Source organism: Aptenodytes forsteri, unplaced genomic scaffold (assembly GCF_000699145.1).
Source record: "Aptenodytes forsteri isolate BGI_AS27 unplaced genomic scaffold, ASM69914v1 Scaffold358, whole genome shotgun sequence".
NCBI lineage: Eukaryota > Metazoa > Chordata > Aves > Sphenisciformes > Spheniscidae > Aptenodytes > Aptenodytes forsteri.
In genome coordinates this window covers 220,807-243,084 of record NW_008795679.1, presented here as the reverse complement: position 1 = coordinate 243,084, position 22,278 = coordinate 220,807, and the positions used below count along the sequence as shown (strand labels likewise).

Sequence of the window (22,278 nt, the reverse complement as noted above, 5' to 3'; positions counted from 1 at the left end):
AAGATCTAATGTGAAAAAAGAGAGTACTATCCCAAACTGTATGACTGTCCTAAACTCTGTCTACTTGTGATACCAAAGTGAGATGTAAGACATATTTAAGTATGATCCACTGGGTTTTATGCGTTTACTGCTTTGATCAACAGTGAATGAATTTGCTATGCTAAATGTTAAATTATTCTTTAGGCTTTGCCCTTACTAAGTTTTTATAGTATGACACCAGCCAAAGTACTGGAAATTAGAGTTGTGCTAAATTACTCACAAATGAAAAATGGTCACTGTGCCTTAATAGAAAATACTTACTTACTTTAGATCTCCCACCCCAATTTTACAGTTAGATGAAAAATCACAGGTGAAGTAATCTGAACCAAAATCATTCAGTTCAGAAATGCTGGTGCTGTGCTTCATCTGGGTAAAAGTTACAATACTCCTTTTTCTTGTCTGTATCTGGGAGACTGAGTCAGGCTTAATCTACTGAGTTCTGCCACGACAGAACATGACTCCATGTGTTGACTGGTTGCATTCTCAGGGTGTCTAGCCGTGTTTTGCTATAGTGCATAGTGCATACTGAAGGATAAAATTTGATAACTCTTCACAAAGGAGCATAAGAATGTGAAAAAATTTAACCCTCACACATACTTGTGGGGCCACAATATTTTATTATTTAGCCTAAATATTTCTGGTTTGGGAGATGCATTAACACTACATATTCCGTTAACTAATTTGTAGCTTTCTGAAGAGGTGAGCACCTTGGTCCCAGCAAGGTAATTCAAGTCACCAAAATTAAGGAAGGGCTTAGTAAGTGAAAAGACCTTTGATCTCTGAAGGCCAGTTCAGTGTCTGAGATAGCTCCCTTTTCAACAGGCCACAAAACTGATTAGGCTTCCTCTGCTCTTTGATGTCATAAATAATTTTTGGATGTAGAATGGCTTTCTTTCTCTGGAAAAGGTGGGGCACGTTCCCATTTAGACACTTCGGTAGTGCTGTCGCTAGCACATTTTTTGTGGAGGTGAGAGATGGAGACTAATGTCCCCCATTACAGTACGGTCTAGACTTCCAGTCTCCTATTATCTGAACAGCATCCTTCTGAACATGCATGAAAAGCAGTGCTTAGGCACCTGGGAGACTTTGTCCAAGTTGGAAGTGCTAGTTTGTTTATACTGGTTCCTTCATATACTGCTGTGTATTTAATTTGGCTGATACTGATTTATCTTGGTTCCACCAGGAGTTAGGTGGTTCTGGATCAGCCTCTGGTTTTTAGGTACTTACTGTCTGCTAATTTTCAGTCAGATGTAATTCCAGATCATTTGGATTTTTTTTTCTGATTGAGAATATGTTGGGGGGGGGGAAAATGCTATTTATTTGCAAATACTGAGAAAATAGACTTGAACTTTCATTTTCCACTGAGAAAAAATTTCAGTGAAAAAAATTTCTTTAACTTTATTGAACAAAATTCCTGTTCGAAAGATTATACGATTATCAGTAACATACCAGTGCAAAGGGGCACTGTTCATGCTACTTTCAGATCTTTTGTTTCTGTTATGTTGCTATTATCTACCTGTAGTTTGAATGTTGGTTTCATAAGCGTAGTTTTCATCTTCAATAGTATTACAGAATTTGGAGAGAAAGGTGGCAGTTGTTGGGGTCAGTACCGAGATGCTGACCCTCTGAAGGTATGCATCTGTCAGTACATGATGAAATCTGCATTACTGATATGAGTGTCCAGTTGTTTATTTTGACCCTCACACAGCTGAGTTTCTCATTTAATTCAGGCATTTGCAAAAGTGGATTGTTGGAAAGTCAAGAAGATGGGGGAGATTGGAGAGAGGGTGTTTTGTGATGTTCCAGGTTTTGTGCAATATTCATCTCAGTTAATTTGTTGTGCAGAAACAACAAACTGTGATGGAAGATGAGTTACAGAAAGAAAAGAAAGCTTGGAGAGACAAAATGATGCAACATAAGGTAAGGTTGTACAATGAGCTTTTGTCAAATGACTGTGAGGTTACTATCATATATTTGAGAATAAATGTTATTCTGGAACAGTTAATACACCAGATTCCGTTTATTAATAATAAATTTGTGCCAACAGCTGTCTTATTTTAAAAGTAGTTTAAGTTTATCCTACTTGTTTTGGCCTAGGAATTGATCATGAAGCTACAGTTGCAAATGGAAGAGGAAAAAAAGGCATTGGAAGAGCAGAAAGCAAAAGAAAGACAACACCTGGCAGAACAATGGAATACAGCAGCTGTGAAAATTCAAGCTAGATTTAGATCATTTCTAGTCCATAAAAAATATGCTCCAATCTTAAAAGAATGGAAAGATGAAATAAAAAAGAAGCAGAAAATACTAGAAGAAATAGAGCGAGAAATGAAAGAAAAAGAGGAAAAAATAAAGAGGCGAATGGAAGAAAAGAGGCAAAAGAAAGAAGAAGAAAAAAAGAGACAAGAAGAACTTGAAAGACAGGAATATTTGGAACAGGTGAGGAGGCGTGAGGAATATGAGAAAAAGAAAGAAAGCCTGAGACTTGAAAGAGAAAAACAGCTGCAAATAAGCAAAGAACAGAGAAGACTAGGAGTAAAAAAAGTAAAAGCTGTGACGGGTGAAAGTGGAGATAACAACAAAGAAAACATAAAAAAGGATAAGCAGACAGAAAATACAGAAGTGGTAAGAGAACAGAAGAAGGAACTAAATAAGCAGGTAGAGGAACAAAAAGAAAAACAGACTGAAATGATGGATGGAACAAATAATTGGATGATTCCAGCAGAAAGAAATTTGACACCAACACCAAATATGCTAAGCTCTGAGAAGAAGGAACACTCTTCTCAAGTAAATAATGAGAACATATACATGAATTCAGTAACACATGTAGAAGAAAATTACTCACAAACTACAAATCTTAAAGCTCCAAATAGTCATACTTCAAAGGATGAATCTGTTAATTTTGGAGCTAATGACATGGTAGAAAATAAGGCAAACAATATATGCAGTAGTCTATCAAATGTCCAGCCAAATGCTAGTAATAGAGAAGTCAAAGATCAATTTTCTCAGTCTGAAACAATGGAGAAAACTCTGTTCCTAATGGAAGATGCTAATGAGGAAGTCAGAGAGACCTGGGACAAAATGAAAGATGTAGCTGAGTGTTCCAGTAGACTAATTCTTCCTGATGATATTGAAAAGAAGAGGATAAACTGGATGAACACATGTAAATCTTGGCCTAAACTATACGAAGAAAACCAAAGAAAGCAAGCAACTACAAAAAAACGACCAAGGAAAAGTTCAATTAGCAAGATGCCTCCATTAAGTACACAAAAGATAATTCATAGTGGCCCTTGGAGTACTCTGCAGCAGGTAGCTATACAGAAGACTTAGAATGAAATGGGAAGCCATACCATCACTTTTTGTTTGTTTTTTTTTTAATTTGGTATGTCAGCGGAATGCTGTTTTGGAAGAGGAGGAGATTATCGTTGAGCAGGATACAGATCTCAGTACTGAGTTTCTCTGCACAAATGCAGAATAAGGGCGATGAGAATGACTTTTGAATTCCTGTGAGTGTTGTGGAGCAGACTGGTGTGGTATTAGTCTTCAGATGATTGATAGTATCTTAAGTCTGTAAAAGACAATAGCTCCTAGCTCCTATTTGCTGCTAAATTAACATGGTTTTGCCTTTGTATGAGGGTCCACATTTCAGCTCCTGCTCATCTAGCCCCTTCAGAGTTTTGAGAAAACTAGTCTCTTCCAGAAGCAAGGCATTGCTGATGAGCTTATAGATGGTGCTTTACCATAAAGAACATTGCTTAGTTCCCAGCACTTACTTATCTTACCACTTACTAACTTATCACTGTATGCTTGCTCTGTGCTCTTGTCTTGGTATCCACTCTGAGATGACATACTAGACTACATACACTTTTAGTCTGAACTATTTTTGTCTGTTCTTGCGCACTTACTCATTACTTATGATAGTGTGATGGGAGACAATTCACACTATTAATTGCTTTGCTTAGTGTTAATCTTCCATCCATTCAAGTTCAATGTCATTAGCAAAGCATCGGTTTTATTTATTTTAAGGTGGATGTTAAAATCAAACAGATTGTTTTCATAATAACTTCTCCCATTTAGCGGAACAAACCCATCATTGCCATCCTTTTCTATATGAAAGGACTAACTGTTAGTTGTATCTTCCATCCATTCAAGTTCAATGTCATTAGCAAAGCATCGGTTTTATTTATTTTAAGGTGGATGTTAAAATCAAACAGATTGTTTTCATAATAACTTCTCCCATTTAGCGGAACAAACCCATCATTGCCATCCTTTTCTATATGAAAGGACTAACATGCTAGTTGTGTGCATTTTCTAAAGTGTTAGTAGAATGTAGTTTTGGTCTCTTTTTAAAGAAAATAACCATAATGTGACATTGTACAATGAATGTTCAATATGCAAACAATTTTATTTATCAATAAATGCATGTAGGTCACAACACTTACACTCGAAGATTTGCCAGCTTGTAGCCTCTCAACGTTATCCGAGTGTTCAAATCTTCAAGTTTTGACTCTGAGGCGCTGTGGACTAGTGGCGCTGGAAGGACTAAGTAGCTGCAAAGACCTGAAGTATATCAATGTGGAGGTACCAAGCATATTTGATTCTTTGTTATAACCCAAAGAGAATTGCCAGTTTTGCTGCTTAGGTGGTTATGCAGTTGAATATATAACTTTTATTGCCTTAAGAACATAGGAAGATCAACAAAATACTCCCAAACGTGAACAAAGTTATACCAGCAGATTTGCATTGTATATAGCAATTTGCATTGTACTAAAGCAATATCCTGCAAATTAATCAAGCTATACTAAGAAAAGTGCATGATAGTATCAGTCTAGGATTAGCGTTAGTATGGCACAGTGATAGATCTTCATTACCTCAGTCTTTCTGATTCATGAGTGGGCAGATGCTGTTCACCATAGCCGGTGCTCAGCTTAAGCAGGAGTAGGTAGAAGGAAGAGTCCTTTGCAATACACACCTTGAATATTAGTTATAATTACTTGCATATATGCTCAAGGAACAGTATAGTGAGTTACACTAGAGGCATAATGTCTAGGTACTTGCTACTGCACAGTGTCTTACATGGCCTTGTAAATTTAATGACTAAAGAAAACGTTTTGCTCTGTGATGCATCTTAATTCCAGAAGTTGGCAATTTACATGAAACAACTCTGTTCACCTTCTTTATTTCATGTGTTTTAACAATACCATTTCACAAGAAAGTTCATATGCCCTTATTATTCATGGAAATCTTGAATGTTTCTGCTTACACAGTAATTGGTGTTCTTTCCAAAGTATGGGGCTTTTGTTGGTTTTGGAGTTCTTAATAAAATTCGGAGAAGAGAGCTGATAATAATTGTAGTTAAAGGAGTATTGTCTGTCCAGTAATTAGAGCTTTGCAATAGGGCAGGTTGAAATAGTTCTGTCCTTTTCTCAGTTTTCTTATCTATTGAGAACGTAATTTCTGGGATTTGATAATTTTGGGTACCCTAAAATACAAGAGCAAAGTATTAGTATAAGGGCATAATATTTATCTAAGCTGCCAGTCTTACTAAGGTTGGTATTTATATGTGAACTTTTTTAGATCAAATATTGTCTCTTACAGAACAATTTTGGTTTTGTGATTTGGCTTTTTTTTATTATTTATTTTAAAACGTTATACTTTAAATTATATACAAGATTGCTTCACTGGGATATGTCAGGATAATGTAGTTAAGGAGAAGACTTAGATATACTTTAAAGTATGCTTTATTAATAATTTAATAATTATATACTTTGTTAATAATACTACTTTATACTCTCGCTGTGCCAGCTAATGTGGCAGTTGTCTTCCATTCAACCATAATGAATCATAGAATCATCCTTAAGTGCCTCATCTACACGTCTTTTAAATACCTCCAGGGATGAAGAAACAGCCTCTTTTGTGACAGTTGAAACAGTCCAAGATTGCTTCATGGGTATTTCTCACATAGCTAAAGCAGCTGCCTCTGTTTCCCTTGGACATTCATTCCTACTTGATATTGCCCCTCATTTCTGTTGATACAAAAGCTAACATTTAAGCCATATCAGTTCTCTGCTTTAACTTACTGGTGCAACTGAAGGGGCTGTCCAAGGGCAGGAATCAGTGTTATGGCTTCCAAAGGAAACCTGTACAAATCTCTGCCTGCAGCTGAAGGTAGCACATAAATCTAGACAGCATGTTAATTCTGGAATAGGAATTAGACTATTTGGCTTAACTGGTTTGTTACAAAGGCAGGGAATGTAAGTTTTGTTTGTTTGAGCATCTGCAGATGAAAAACAGAAGAAAACAGCAAGGGCAGCAAATAGTGAAATAAAAATCCGAGGAAGCATTATTAAAATGGCCTGGGGAGGGGTATGTTAAAAGAGCAAGATCTCTTGGGGGAAAGAACATTAGCTGAGGACAGTATTAATGTTTGTGATCAAAATACCTCTAAATGCAGATTTTCACTATTAGTAAATAGGATTCCAACAAAGTCATAGCTGTCTTCATTAGTGTCTAGTAAATATGATGGTTTCCATGCAGTTTTTAGTTCAGTCTTCCAGGATTTGGGAAGCTAGGAAAGCATATATGGAAAAGACCACTCTGTCCTTAACTTCTCCTTACACTTTTTGTTTCAATTTCTGGGCATTTTCAGAGCCAGAATGAAGTTTGAGATCTATCTTTGTTCTATCCCAGCAGGAAACAAAAGGCAGTTTCTATGACTCATCAATTTATTTTCCTAATGGAAAAAATAGAGATGCCCTTACTCCTAGCTACAAGTTTAAGATAAAAATAAGCAATGATAACAATCTACCATATTTTTACACTTAATATTGCTATTTCACTTCAGATGCTATCTAACATTCTTATTTTCCTTTGTTGCAGGAAAACAACATTCAGATAATTGACTGTGAAAATCTAGAAAATCTCTGTGTTCTGATTCTGAATAAGAACCATCTTTCATCAGTTTGTGGCTTAGATGACTGCATAAATCTCCAAAATCTTGAACTTTCCTACAATAGAATCACTCGAATTGGTAAGAAAATTAATGAAAAATTATTCCAGTTTGTATAACAATATTTGTGTTGTTTATATTCAGAATTATACTTCCCTTGAATTCAAGGCCAGCCAGCTGCTAAGCCCAAGTAGAATGAGAAAAGTCTTAGAACAGACCTGCATTTTAAAGCATACTCAACTTCACATTTATTTGTAGTATAGCTTAGCTATTGCCATGTATTCCATCTACCAGATCATATAACTATGGTCAGCCAAAGAGAACTAAAAATCTTTCTAGAAGGGCCCCTAATATTACCTGCACCAGCTCAATAGGAATATATGAGTAGCCTGAGTTCAGTTTATCTACAGAAGCAATTAATATAAAGCCTAGCCTTGCAACGGCAGAGAGTTCCAGTGTGTTCCTGACTGACACAGTAAGTAGTTAGATAGAAATCGTGTTATCTGTCTGAGTCTGTGAACCATACTAACACTGGGCCACAGCCTCTCTTTCTACTAAAATGCTGCCCATTCTGGCTCCAAACTATTGTTCTATACTTCCCTCCCACTCTGGCTCTTCATGCTGCTCATTGACCCAAAGGTGGAAAAAAGAAGGAGTCTAAGGTGGAATTGTGCAAATCATTTAGGCACAGCAAGTATGCCAATCCCTATTACATTTACAAAGGCAGTTTGTTATATTTGTTAGGTCCAACAGTTGGCAGGCAACAGGTGTATCTTTAGCATGCAGTCAACCAGTTAGAATTTACATACACCCAGACCACCCAACAGATGCATCAGTACATGAAATCTTTGTGCCAGGAGATAGATGTTTTCTGTTGGCCAGACAGGAATTTTTCATGTAGTGAACAAGTGTTTGCCTCTCTGCTTGTACTGCCACTTGGACTGTAAAGTGCCTAAGGGGTAGATACTGTGTCTCGGCTTCTGGCAAGCCAAAAATACTGCATTGTGAGCCTTGTGTTATGTAGATTTGGTATAGATGTAGTCAGGATCCAGAGCCTTTTCTACTGACAAAAAGTCAGGAAAGTGTAGTGCAGTGAAAATAACCAAGAGCTTTGCTGCACGTAAGTGGAGAAGCCAGTTTTTTGTTTTTAGAATCATGTACAGAGGGAAGACCATTAATGGTCCCTCAAAAGCAACATTAACAGTTGAGAAAAGGTAGTAGTAAATTGCCAGATCATTACTTGAAAGGGAGCTCTCAGGGCTTGAAAGTAGCAAATTTCCTTCAAGAAGGCAGCACAGCAGGTAGAACAGAACTAGGTTTAACAGCCTCCCTATACTCTAGGGATTTGGGGTTTGGTGCATGACATACTGTGAAATTTGTAAAGGCCACCAAAATACGGGTGACTGTATAATGTCAGTATTATAATCTTAGCAGAGATAAATCTTCAGAGGTTTGTCCATTGAAATAAAATCTTATTGTCAAGAAAAAAAATTGCATGTGATGAAGTAATTAATTTTGTATAAATTGAAACATGAAACCTGAAAAGGTGACTCTCTAGTTGTATTATTAGTCTGTGCTAAATCTGAAGATGTTACTTGAAAAGACCGCAGAGCTGGAAATGGAAAGGAGATAAGGAGATTTTGATTTTATTTGTCTTGATTTAGACTTTTAATTTTCTTTAAAGTATGTGGACATACTTTATTTTCCTGCTGGACAGGAGGAAAATAATATAAAACAATTATTAAGCTGATGGAGGAAACATATTCACATAATACATTTCTATAAAGAAACGGTTTCCACTGTTAAAAAAAAAAAGAGACTGAAACAGTATGAACATGGATGATGAAATTCTGTGATACATAACAAGAGCATAGCAAACAGGCAATGGGAAAGCTTAAAAAAAAATCTGTAGATTTAGGGGGTTTAATGTTGATATTTTTAATATTTTTTGCTAATATGTGCAAATTTGTATTGTTAGTATTTGCGAACAGAGTTTATAATACCTGAGAATAAAGGTGCTGGAACATCACTGTTTACTGTAAAAGCATATCCGTACCCTAATGAGAAACAATAAAACAAACTGGTCAAAGAGACTTCTTCTGTATCCTTGTGGCCAATAATGCTGGATAAGACTCTTATTCAGGTTTATCTCATTTGATAAAAATGTCTGTAAGATTACTGTAAGAATGACATAGTATTAGTGGATGACATTTAGGAATGTGGCATCTGTGTGGAATGTAGTATCTTTGTACAGGCCAAGTGCAGTAAAATCCTCTTGTACTTTCTCTTTTGTGCAGTGTGGTGCTATGTTTACTGAGTCTCTAATGAATTTGAATGGGTAAATAAATGTTCACAAAAATCAGCTTGGAATCTGTCTTTCTCCTTTCCAGAACTGCTTTGAGGATGTCTGGTTAAAACAGATGCATAATACAGCTTTTATCATACAATAACATATTGGGTGTAAGTAGTCACACAGAATACACAAAAATGGATTTATGGGGTTTAAGAAGTTATTGTATCCCTCCCATCTGTAAATCTTGCAGGATGTCCCTTAGCAATTTTGGAAGCTGCAGTACTGTGCAATGTTCTCTGTTCATTCAGCTTTAACAAAGGCTGTGGGCTTTTTCCTAAGAAGAAAGGTTTATTTACATTTGTAATACTTCTGTTTTAATAACTTATTGTAGGCAACTTCAAGCATACTATGATTTCTTTTTTCTTTTTTTCTCCTCTCGTTGAAATATAGCATCAGTAGGGGAAAAATTAGTTGCCAGAAAACCCTTAAAAATAACAGTAGAAGTATGAGAAATATGTCTCAATTATGCTTTTCCACTTAAGAATGCATGATCACGAATTAAGTAATTGTGTCAGTAATACACTGAAGTTCAGTGCATATGTTTGTATTGCTTGAATTGTATATTGTATTGAAGATGGATGCTTTACTTAAAAATTTTCTTACACAAAAAGTAGCATTTTGACTTAAGTCACAGAATACGCTTTTGTAGGATGTCTATATTGCCACAGTTGGCAATATTTTAGTTGGCTAAAATCCTGGCAGTGCTAAGAATAGTAATGCGTAACTGTGGATAGTCATAAATGCTTCTTTGGACCTACTCTTTTTAAGAAAGCACATAGAGGGTTTTTTTTATCAGACATCTTTCAGTTTTGGGGGTTTTTTTGTATGTGTTTTTTCATCTTCATGTTCACTGTCAGCTTTCACTCCTCTCTTATCATTCATCTTCGTCAGACACAGAAGTTACTTCAGAACTGCATTGGTAGCTAAGATAGAGTCCCTAGCTAACAGAGTCCTGCTGCACTTTGTAAATTGCTGAGCTACTTCTATAAAGGTTCTCCACAAATCTTGCTGAAACGATACGTTTTTCAGCAGAATGCATTTCCCCATATACTGCTATAGCTGTTGCTGGTTGCATCATATGTAAAACAGACAATATCTTCTGGAAATGTGCAGAAGACTTTCATGCTTATTTTTAATTTTGCATGTGTACAGAAGAAACATTAAAATACCATCTGTTTGTATTACATTATTCTGTCTTGTGTATGTTTCTGTTGGACTGCGTTTGATAGTTTCAGAACAGATTGTGATCCCATTGTCTGTAGCCTTGGCATGTCTGTTCCAAATGACATTGGGTCTAATTAAACAAGACAGATGAGGAGAAGGAGATGTAAAAAAGGTGCTTTGTGCAGCATGCAGAATAGGAAATTTCCAGATCCTGTATTAACTCCTTGCCTTTTCTTTCCGTGTGTGCAGTCTCTCCTCTCTGCCCCACTCCAGACTAATTCAGTGCTTTTAAAGTTTCCAGTACTGCTATGCTGATAAATTAAAAGTGGAGATTTAAGGCCTGCTCTTGTGAGGAAATCTTGGAAGCTGTTAAAACACTGTCTGGAATGAAGTTGTTTTGAGACCACTAGATGGTGCTCGTTCCTTTTTTATTTTTATCCAAGCATAAAAGAAAATACAGACCAGGATCTTGCAGTCAGGATAGTATGTCATGGGCATGTTTGAAATTCTTTCAAAATAATTAAAGATTTCTATATTTATTTCCTAAAGCACAGTTTTGAAGTTACAGTATGGGACATTTGTTTTCGATTTAGGATGATATCTCTTTAATATCAGGCGATTGTGTTATTTCCACTAGATGCTTTCCATTTTTAAATTACTGTGATTCGAAGGCCTATATTTGATTTTTTTTTTTGTTTTTAATGTACTGCTAGTTTTGGCAGTAGTTTAATTTTTTACTTCTGTTTTCTCCTTATCATTAATTTTATTTTTTTTCTTTCTCTTCTGTATTCTCGATAATCTATGGTGCAAACTGGTCTCTGGTCTCATAATCCAGTTTATTCTCAGAGGATAATCACAAAGACATTCACCTCTGTAAAGCTCACCCAACTTCCTTTTGGGAACTTGGGAAGTTTTACATGAAAGATGAGACAAAGTGTTAGCTCAAATAATCCTGTGAAGAATACATGAAAAAAGTAAATTCAGAAATTCCTTATTGTAGATATGTTTTGTAAAGGGTGCCCCTTCAAAGGAGTTTTATTACAGAGGTACAGAAAAACTGCTTGGACCTGTAGCAAGTCAAATGCATCAGTGCTCCAGAAAGGAAGGCATTGCAGAACATCTAGCATGTATAAGACTCTGGAAAGACAGTATGATTTTTGCTGTTGTAAGAGGATGATTTGGGAAAAGTTCTGTGAAAGAAACAGATGCTGACAGGAACCTTTTCCTTTGCGTCCTTTTGGGGTAGAGATCGCACACGTTCTTGCTCTTTATACTAGCTGGCAGGAGTAAGTTTGTTGAGAGTGTAATGGCTATAGAAGTATAGCTTTATACTTAAAGGCACTACATTTTCTTGATAAATTTCTTCATTAAAAATACTTCGTAATATAATTCCTTAAACAAGATGCACTTAAATAATATAGTGGTGCTGGCCTAAGTTTTAACGCAATTTGTTGTCATCTTGCTGAGAACTTAAAAAAAACCTTTTAAAAATGAAATAATGAAAATTAACTTTTAAACATAAATACTGTTTCCATTCTGAGGGGTGATTTTAAGAGGGCTGTTAGCATTTCACAGAGCCCATAGGTTCTGAGTAGCAGTTATAAAGTGCTTAAAGCATAGTAAGTACAGTTTATCACTAAAAGAATGTTCTGTTCCAACAGAAGTGCTAAAGGGGTTATGAACTGTTATTATTGCTTGGTTAACAGGATCAGAAATTTGTGAACTGTATGCATTGTCTATTTGATAAGCTCAAAATACAGTAATTATTTTTAAACCTTATACAGGACTAATATTAGTTGTTACTATAGAAAATATAAAAATATTGAAAGTTCAGTGTTTTCTTAGTACTTGAAAACCAACAGGTTGTTATTTCATTATGGCTTAATTCAGCTAAAATCTTTAATTTTCAGGTGGTCTGGAGTCATTGAAAAATCTTCAGAAATTAATTGTGGACCATAATCAGTTAATCAGCACAAAAGGTCTTTGTGAGACACCTACTCTCATTCACCTAGACTGCTCTTTTAATCATCTCACGCAAGTTGAAGGCATTGAGAATTGTGGACTACTTCAAATTCTGAAGTTGCAAGGCAATAACCTCCAGGAGGTAAAAGCTTTGCATTCAGTGGCTGTTGTGCATACATCTTTGTTAAGACTCATATTGTTCAGAATGCTGATCATGTGCTCTTTGTTTGCTGTGGGATGTTTCATGCTCTTTGGTATGCTTTTTTCCCCCCTGTTAGAGGGAGATTTTTCAAAGATACAAATGGCTAGCAGTTTAAGTATTTTCTTGGTCTGAAGTCCTTGAAAAATTGGCCCCTCAGTAATTATATTTCCCTCCTTTGTTTATAACATCTAGCCTTCAGTTTATATTATATGATGCTGATTCTTTGTTTAAAATGTAACAAAATATTATTATCGTTACATATAAGTAATAGTTCAGGCTGATTTGACGTATGCTGATCCTCCAAAAGTTGAAGTTGGTGCTGCAGCATTTGAAATAGGAAAGTGGTTTGCTAACTGTATGCTTAGTCATATTTACTGACAATGATTCTCCTGTGAATCCGAGAGGAAAACCATTGTCAATAAGCAGCAAATAACTGCATAAATGAAATAGTAAGACTGTGGCTCCTTGGCACTTGACTTTTTTTTTTTTTTTTTTTTTGTAATGTATATTGACTATTCAGACTTGGTAGAAGACATTAAAAATACTTACCACCTGATATGTAGAAATTATGTGTGACAACTGCTATATACATAATAAGGAAATGATGCATATATCCAAAATGTGTTTTTTGCTTGTCTTTAGTAATGATTTATGAAAAGCATCAGGTAAGCATTCCATTGTTGTTTCTCTAATTTATATTAATTTTAAATAACCATTTCTTTTATATTTAGCTTCCAAGACTGGAAAATCATGTTCTCCTAAGAGAACTATATTTGGATGACAATAGCATTTCTGCTGTGAGAATGCTTTCTTTGTATTGGTTGCCTCTATTGCAGATTATTTTGCTGTCTCAAAATAGGTAAGCAAGAAACATTCTTCCATTTACAAAATTGATACAGAGGAATTTACTAACATAACACTTATCTGAAAAGTATAATTCTCAGTATGGTTAAAATATCACTATCTTTTCCAGATATTCTTTGAAAATATGTGTTTGACAAGTAATGGCATTGGCTACCTTTAGCTAAGAAAATTTGAAACAGCTTTAACTATGAAAAGTAATTTTTTCTATTAGATGTTATATGAAAATAATTTTTGAGCATTGTGGCATTATTAAAACCATGGTGTTTCTTTTTTTTCTATTCTTTAGCGATTGTTTCTAGAGAATGTCTGTCAAACTTCATATTTCACAGCTAGCTTATTCAAAACAGACTTTGAAGGCTATGCTAAGTGCAACTACTAGAGTTAAAAAAGACAAATGAGAATGTTGGTTTTTATTTTACATGCATATGTTAATGCCCTCCAAAACAAGCATATTTGCTTTAATTTTTCACTCTTATGTTTCAGTTTGAAAGGTATAAAATAAAAAAGAAGGATCAAGACCAGCAGCATAAAACTAGACCATGCACTCGAGTACAAGGCTATGCTAAGTGCAACTACTAGAGTTAAAAAAGACAAATGAGAATGTTGGTTTTTATTTTACATGCATATGTTAATGCCCTCCAAAACAAGCATATTTGCTTTAATTTTTCACTCTTATGTTTCAGTTTGAAAGGTATAAAATAAAAAAGAAGGATCAAGACCAGCAGCATAAAACTAGACCATGCACTCGAGTACTCTCTAATTAGCTTTCTTTTCATTATCTGAGCTAATCTGTACATCTGTAGAGTTAGGATGAACAGATAATTCAGGAGTCAAAATTTTTATTTCCCCATCCCCTTTTTCTCAATTTAAATTCTGCTGAAAAAATAAGGAACAATTATAACTTCCAATGTGTTAGTAGTCAAATGAATCTTAAATTAGTATAAATTAATTATTTTTCTATACTGTGACCATTTCGCTCTGAATAAGATTGATCTCAGCTAAACAAATAGAATATACTGTTACACACAATATACAGAATGTATGGTCCGAACTAATCACTTAACTCTCCTGTTAATGAAGAGAAGAAGATGCTTTTAGAATGTGATTCCTCTGCCATTTTTAGACGTTTGCTTTGAGATTAATCATACCCTACAGGTGCCTGTTCATCTTCACTGACTATTAAGAGTCAAAATGACCAGCTCACATGTAGGTGTCTACATTTGAACAGATGAATCCCATTCTATGTGAGAATTAGTTCAGCAGAGTCAACTGTAGCTGGGATCCTGTGGGAGAAAAGATCTGTAAGACTGTTTCCTGTTATTATAGGAATGTCCTTCATGAAAAATTAATATTATTCATTATATACAACCTATATTTTAATATAATTTTTCAGATTGTTTTCATATTATCTCTAATGAAGTAGTATGCATGTAAACTCTTGGATGTAAATATAACACCTAGTTATATTTACAGAATCTAATCTCCAAGTTGCTGGGCTTTTAGGGTTTTTTTGTTCTTTTAATTCTTCTGGAGTTTGGAGAAAGTGCTTCCTGCCTGTGACTAACAAGAGCGTTGTTTGTTAAGTGTTAGATTCTGAATCACATGTATTGATTTAGTTCAGTTCTTCACTTTTTTTTTTCTTGTCCTGTTCAGCTTTTTGTGGAAAATGCAGTAATGTGGCTGCATCTTCTTGTAGTTTCCTCCTCTTCCTCCAGTTTGTTTTTTGTTAACATTAAGGTGTAGCTATGCTGAGTGTAATAAAAAGTTTGCAAAACTGCTTGAAGACCTCATGTCCCTGCTAGGGAGAGAACAAACTTAGGAGCACAGTCTCAGGCATAGCTTGAATGCAGCCTCTGGATCTAGGTTGTGCTGGATTGGCCACGTAGATGTACCTTATGTCACTCACCTATCCCATGATCTTACAGTTTTTAATGTCCATTGTAGTGCTTTTTCTTGTTTTCCAGTGGCCAAGCTGAGATGCAGTGTTTGGTCCACTGAGTTTCTTCTGCTGGACTGGGAGAAAGCACATATTTTTGCATCAGCAAACTGGATGTGCTGAAAATACACACACACACCTCCTTCCCAAACAATTCCCTTTCTTTCCTTGATGTATCTATAGCTTATCTCAAATCTTTGTGACAAACAGGACAAGATAGCCTTAAATGCATATTAAAAACCTCAAAATTCCTGGCATTTCAGTAGCCTGCTCTGTTACACTCACTTTATGTACACTTATAAGCAGCTCCATATGTGTGTGCTATAGCTTAAGTAACTCGATGTTCTATGGAAACAGTGAATGTAATGGAGTAAGCTGTTGAAAGAAAAGCTGTTTCTTTACTTTTATCCTACAGCTAGTGCAATTTTGTGAATTTTTTTCAAGTGTGTACTGAGTGCCATTTCCTTTTTACTGATTGCAGGAAGCCCATATAATGGTAATGCTGTGAATCTGTATTCTTTCTAAAAGTGAAGGACTGTGAAAAGAAAATTCTTACACTAATTTACAGGACTTTTTTATTCCTGAGATGCTTTGTCTGTATCATAAACCAGAAATTGCTGAAGGTGAAACTCCAAAAATTAATTGTTTTAAACCTACAATCTAGCAACAAGGAATTATAATATAACAGGTAGCGATTAACTCCCTGAAATACAAAAATGGCAGCTATTTCACCACTACTGCTTTTATTAAGTGTTTTATTGTGGCTTTCACATACAAAGCATATACTTGGTCAATGTGCAATTGACCAAAGCCAATGATGACTATCCTCTTGACTTGGTTACTGCAGAATTGGCACTATGAAGATCTGTGCTCTATTTTATAGCAGCTGGAGAACACAACTGCTGTTATTTCAGTTTAAAAAAGGCACATTTTCTTTTTTCTTCTGTTGTGGATAAAGATTTAGGTGTAGGAGAGAAAAACCTTGCCCCTGGGACTAAAATTAATACATACTTAATATGTGTTAAGAGTTCATGTGGTATTTATAATTGCATGTAATCCCACTTAATTATGTAGCTTACTTGTTAATGTCTTTTTCATTTAAAAGTTTTACAGTGAGACTAAATCAATCTGCTGTTCAGGTAGCCATTAATTTTTTTTTTTTTTTCAACTTCAAAATAGACATATCTATCCCTCTTAAAATTTCTGTTTTAATATAGCATTAATATGGCAAAGTTCTTTTTTTGCTATCTCTTGTTTTTCATTAAGATAACCTAAGTGTGGTAGAGAAAAATGTAATATTTAAAAAAATGCAGTCATCTGCAAAAATTCCTTTTTTTTTGGAAACTGGTTTGGCCAGAATCAAGTTCTTTGTGAACATGTTGCTCCCATGTTTCTGCAACTAGATGCATTCTGTTCCTAAAATGCTTATAATAGAAATGCTAAAAAGTCAGCTCAACTCTTTCTTAGTATGTATTGTTCTCCCTACTTAAATATATATGGTATCTATGTTTTTAACCTAATTTCTCAGATGTAAGAATTGAACTCACTGTCATTGCAAGCCATCATGTTTTGAGAATTAGACCACTTTTCCAGAGTCATCATAATAAATCTAATTGTTATTGGATGTTGAAATAAGTCAGTCATGAAAAAGCTATACTTACGTATAGTGGTTTTCCCCATCCCATCCTTACCAGTCTAGATTTTTTTGATCACTTTCAGTAATTCTTTGCTGGTGATAAGTTTGTCTCTAAGTATGTGGCACCATGGGCAATACGGTTGACGTACTGCCTACTAGAGTATTCAAGAAACAAGTGGCTGACTGACAGATTTCCTACATTATATTTGATTACTACTTATAAATATGGTGAATATTGCAAACTAAAATATTTTTATTTTTAAAGAATGAAAAAGATATATGGGCTTTACTTGAAGATCTAGATTAATATAAATTTGTTTTTAATTATTTTGCCCTCCTTCCTGCTAATTTCTCGTTAACATCAATGATAATTTTTCTGGGGAAAAGCAGATGCACAGCAGGATTTGGACCATCCTGAGCAGTAACCACGATTCATGTTCAGAAAAGCAATCTTTATTTTCTCTGATGCATACTTGCAGCTATTCTAGTCTCTTAAATCTTGTTTTCTGGCATAGAGCTTCTGTGGCTATCTGTGCCCTGTCCTGCTGCAGCCTTAAATGGGAGCAGAAAGAGGAAGCTATAGCTTGCTTTTTTGTGAATATCTTTTACTTTTGTGTCTTCTTTGTAATTTATATCTCTCTTATGCCCAGGGCTAATGTGACAAGGTCAAGTAGTATTAAGTTTTCAGTAATGTCCTTTGTCTTTCTGGTTTGAATTTTCTTAGGAAAAAAATTAACAAAGAATGTCAGTAAAGGGAAAGCTATAGAATGACGGGGAAACGTTTTAACTCTCATAATGCCAACAGCAGGCAAGGATAGTCCAGTAGACAATTTCTAACTCACCACAGCATATACTGATAAAGATCCAGAGAACTTGCTCACTATAAATAAAAAAATACTACATTATCTTTTGTCCCTTGTGCAAAGTATGACATTTATTTTCCTGGATATTTCTGAATATGTGAATCTATAATCTGAATCATGGATTTTCAGTCTTTGCAGCCATACTGTTAGCCACTAATATCTATGAGGATGTTTTGTTACAAATACTAAATATATTTATGTACTATTGACTGGTCATGAGAACCTAAAATGCTGATATTTGTAGTACTATGTACAGATCTATGTATAAGGCTTAATGCTTTTTAGAGTTAATACTTCTTCATATTTATTTGATTCCATGGAAAACTGTCAGGGAGGTAATAGAACTAAATAGGACTAGAACCAGGATAACTACAATACGGTTTGAGAAGGAAATGGAAGTATAGTGACACATACTCAATTGGCTTTATATGTGTTTCTCTGAATTTACTATTAAAATGTTACATTGTCATATAGAAATACTTGTCAACTGAACATGGAAATTATTTTTTTTTCTGTTTTGCATATGGCCAAATTTTCAATAAGATTAAAGAATCTACAACCAACATTTGGTCCAGAATTTGTGTACCAGAGTTAAATCCAGCTCTGTCTTTCACTTGTAATGCCTGTGCTGGAAACACAACATAGTCACACATTTCAGCAACAAATAGGCATTTTTGGCTCTGACCAACTGTAAGTTTGTGGAGTGAGTGGGTTTCGTTTTTTTGCATGGTCACGCTTCTGACCATAAGAATTCTGATTTATAGCTTTCAAAGGCACTATATCCCTCAGAAAATACTGCTTTCCATGAAAATTAGCAGTCACAAAGTGACCACACACATTGCCACTGGTGTTACTATTCTCTCGTTATGCCTAGGCCTTGTCCTTACAGGGATGAAACAAGTTACCTAAACGTGTATTTTTTTTAAAAAGATATAGTTGATTTAGTATGTGCTTATACATAAACATTCTAGTTTTAGTTGAATACTGGGTTTTTTTGCATCTTGATTTTAATTTTTCCTCCCTCTTTCATATTTAACATAAAATAAACTTTTTAATCTGAAAGGTAATATTTGGAAATAGCCTGGCAGCTGACCGAACCATTCAACATTCATTCTTAGTTGCACCAGTGCAAGTTTGTAAGTAAAGAAACTTGAATAACACTGGATGATAATGTTTTAATAGTAGTGATAATATCTTACAGTCCAAAATCCTTTGTACAGATGATTGTCAGCTCAGTTTCTTTACATTTACTCTTCAATACTACAAATAAGAATTTTGTCATGGCTTTACTACTGCTTTGCTGCTTTATTGCACAAGAAAAGCTCTGATATGCAAGAATAGCAATTCCATAACTGTCTGTGTAATAGGCACCTATTTGACACTGTCTTACAGAAGTAGTAAGACAGAGGAAGCACTAAAAATATATTACAGGACAGTCCAGCCTTGATCTGTTAAGAAATACAACTGTGACAATGATTATGTTAGTTTTAGGATCTAGGAAGTAATGTGCTGAGTGGGGAAGAGAAACAAACTGACAAGAAGTTTGAGCAATGAGAAGTGAAGGAAGAGGGAAGAGGAAAAGCAGATTTTATTTCTTCTCCAGAATCAGGGCCTTCTGTTAGTTTCATTCTAGTTATGGTGCCTAAAGAAAAGCCAATTGAGTTGTGTAAATTTTACAAGACTTCAGACCCTCAGCACTACATGCAAGAAACAGAATGAAATATTTACCAGATAAAACAAAACATTAATGAGTAAATGTTAAAAACTGAGCTACTGAGAAGACTAAGAAATGCTTTCAAGTTAAAATTTCAGTAATTAGTTCTAGCACCTTGGATAGCTAAATGAGTATTTTCTTATGTAAGTAAATTGTCATAACTATAAAAGATTCTGGTGCCTTTCTGTTTATGAACTGCTGTTTTATTTAATTGAAAAAAACCCTCTTCTGTTTTGTTCTTAGATTAACTGAGCTTGTGCCTTTAAATTCATTTGTTTCTTTGGAAATGCTTGATATTAAAAATAACTGCTTGTCAGGTAAGTTGTATAAAAAACATAAAACCCCATCCAAACAAGAACTTCTTAATTAAATTATAAACTTATTTGAATTTGATTGTTCCCATTTATTTATAAGAGACATTTATACAGAAAACATATAAATATTTTCCAAACATAGATGTTATAGATATTAATTATAACTATACTGTATAGGTAGCAGAACTGCTTGTAGTACTTCATGATTTTGTTACATTTTACTTTCATGTAAGATTTTATGGAAAAAAATATGGTTCTGCATTCAAATTTATATTTAATTTTCTTTCCTACTACAATACAGACCTTAAAGGTGTCATTACATGGTTAAGTGGCTGTCATAAATTGTTATAGATATTAATTATAACTATACTGTATAGGTAGCAGAACTGCTTGTAGTACTTCATGATTTTGTTACATTTTACTTTCATGTAAGATTTTATGGAAAAAAATGTGGTTCTGCATTCAAATTTATATTTAATTTTCTTTCCTACTACAATACAGACCTTAAAGGTGTCATTACATGGTTCAGTGGCTGTCATAAACTAAGGGAGTTGTCACTCAGTGGAAATCCTCTTCTCCAAGAAAGGAATTGGAGGTAAGAAAATAAATTGATTTGCTAAATCAAAAAATCAAAATCAGCCAAAAACTTGGTGTACGGACATTAGTTAAATAGTACAAATGAGGTATGAACACTACGACAAATTGGAAGAGAATCATATGAAAATGACAAATAAAATTCAATTCTGTGATCTTTATTTTCTAAGAATTCCAGTTTGTAGTTTTGTTTAAACAAAAATCTTGATGTTTGACCTAGCACTTGGAACCTTAATAAGAAGCAGTTTGTGCTAAAACTCGACAGTGGTCTCTCTATGCTATTTAACTGTTATCCTAAATAAGTGTTTTACTTTATGACAATTTCTTTAGACAAATGCAGAAATTATAAAGATGATATAGGCCTTCTTTGTGCTGTTTATTTGTAACTGCTTCTTTGTCCATGGATCAAAATACCTTTTTTTTCAGCTTGAATTCTGGTCATTCCTCTTTACTGACAAGTTTACCACCTTTGGTAACTTTAACTTTCTGACTGAGGCTTTGTCTGAACTTTATTACCCTATTTTACATTTCATTAAAACTTTTACACAGACATGACCATCCACTCAGGCTTTTTCTCCTTCTCTTTCATCTGCACTGTTTAAAACCTTTGTTTTTTCTCTGATTATTAATGTTCTTACACTGCTTACTTGCCCTTCTCAGAACCATCAGTTTCTGACTGTATGTCACATAGCTTCTTAGAGTGTTTCTCTTTCTGCTTTGCTGTCTTTTTTTTTTTTCCTTATTTACTCCCTCCCATCACTTCATCCATTCACTGCTTAACAGTCTCGCTGGTGTGACAGGTTCACACTGCACATAGCTAGCGAAAGGGTGGTGTCTATAATAAATGTATCAAGGAATCCTTGGCTTAGCATCTTTTAAGGAAAAAAATTTAGAAGAGGAAAGTCGGAATGAATGGTTGATTTTTCCTTTGTAGTTGAAGCTTAGACTTTTTTCTTGTTCTGAGAATTCCTTATCTTTACACCAAAAATTAATAGCTCTTATGATTATGAAAGAGACACAGATGTAAAAATAATGCTATTCTTTGCCCTCCAGTGATGCATAATGCTGAAATAATAATCTGAAAAAAATTAAAGAGCTGGTCCTAGAGACTATTATATGTGTATATAGAAAAACTGGATAGGGTGGAATGGAAACTTGACATATGAAATGAGATAGATGCAGTCACCAGAATCCCTGAAATGAGTAGTTGAGATAGGATTGTATTCGTAATCCATACGAATAAAATTGTACATGGATAGTTTTTTTATATTTTTTTGTATTTTAGTAGAAGTCTCTTGGTTTCTTGAGAATTCTGTGGTCTGAAAGCCCATACGTGGGCCAATGCCATCAAGACTTAAAGCTCTCTGAGAGAATTGCTCAACAGAAGTACAGTAGTGCTGTTAATTTAATGTGAAGTGTTCTTTCATCTTCCTTAGAATTAATACTTTCTAGTCTACAGGCCTCCAAGAGCAGAATGACAAGTTGGAAATGCAATTTTAGATTTTTAGGTGACGTTCTAGAATACATGTGTTGAAATGGTACAGTGTCTTTTAGTGAACTCTTACTATAATTCCATTAAATGTACAAAGAAGCATTTAATAAGTAAGAATTTAAATCATTACCAATTCTTGCAGCTGAGGAAATCAAGCATTTACTTAGGAAAGTGTTGACATAATAAAATGTCTGAGGAA

General features: G+C 34.6%; 1 protein-coding gene across 1 annotated transcript in view; it reads left to right on the top strand.

The window, feature by feature from the left end:
• Positions 1–22,278, top strand: part of LRRIQ1 (leucine rich repeats and IQ motif containing 1) — a 115,870-nt gene that overhangs the window by 5,791 nt on the left and 87,801 nt on the right. The window contains exons 7-14 of the mRNA XM_019472969.1: positions 1,885–1,959; positions 2,137–3,345; positions 4,465–4,617; positions 6,916–7,066; positions 12,413–12,606; positions 13,398–13,525; positions 19,923–19,996; positions 20,495–20,588. Coding sequence (XP_019328514.1) covers positions 1,885–1,959; positions 2,137–3,345; positions 4,465–4,617; positions 6,916–7,066; positions 12,413–12,606; positions 13,398–13,525; positions 19,923–19,996; positions 20,495–20,588 — 2,078 coding nt within the window. The remainder of the gene's footprint in view (positions 1–1,884; positions 1,960–2,136; positions 3,346–4,464; positions 4,618–6,915; positions 7,067–12,412; positions 12,607–13,397; positions 13,526–19,922; positions 19,997–20,494; positions 20,589–22,278) is intronic.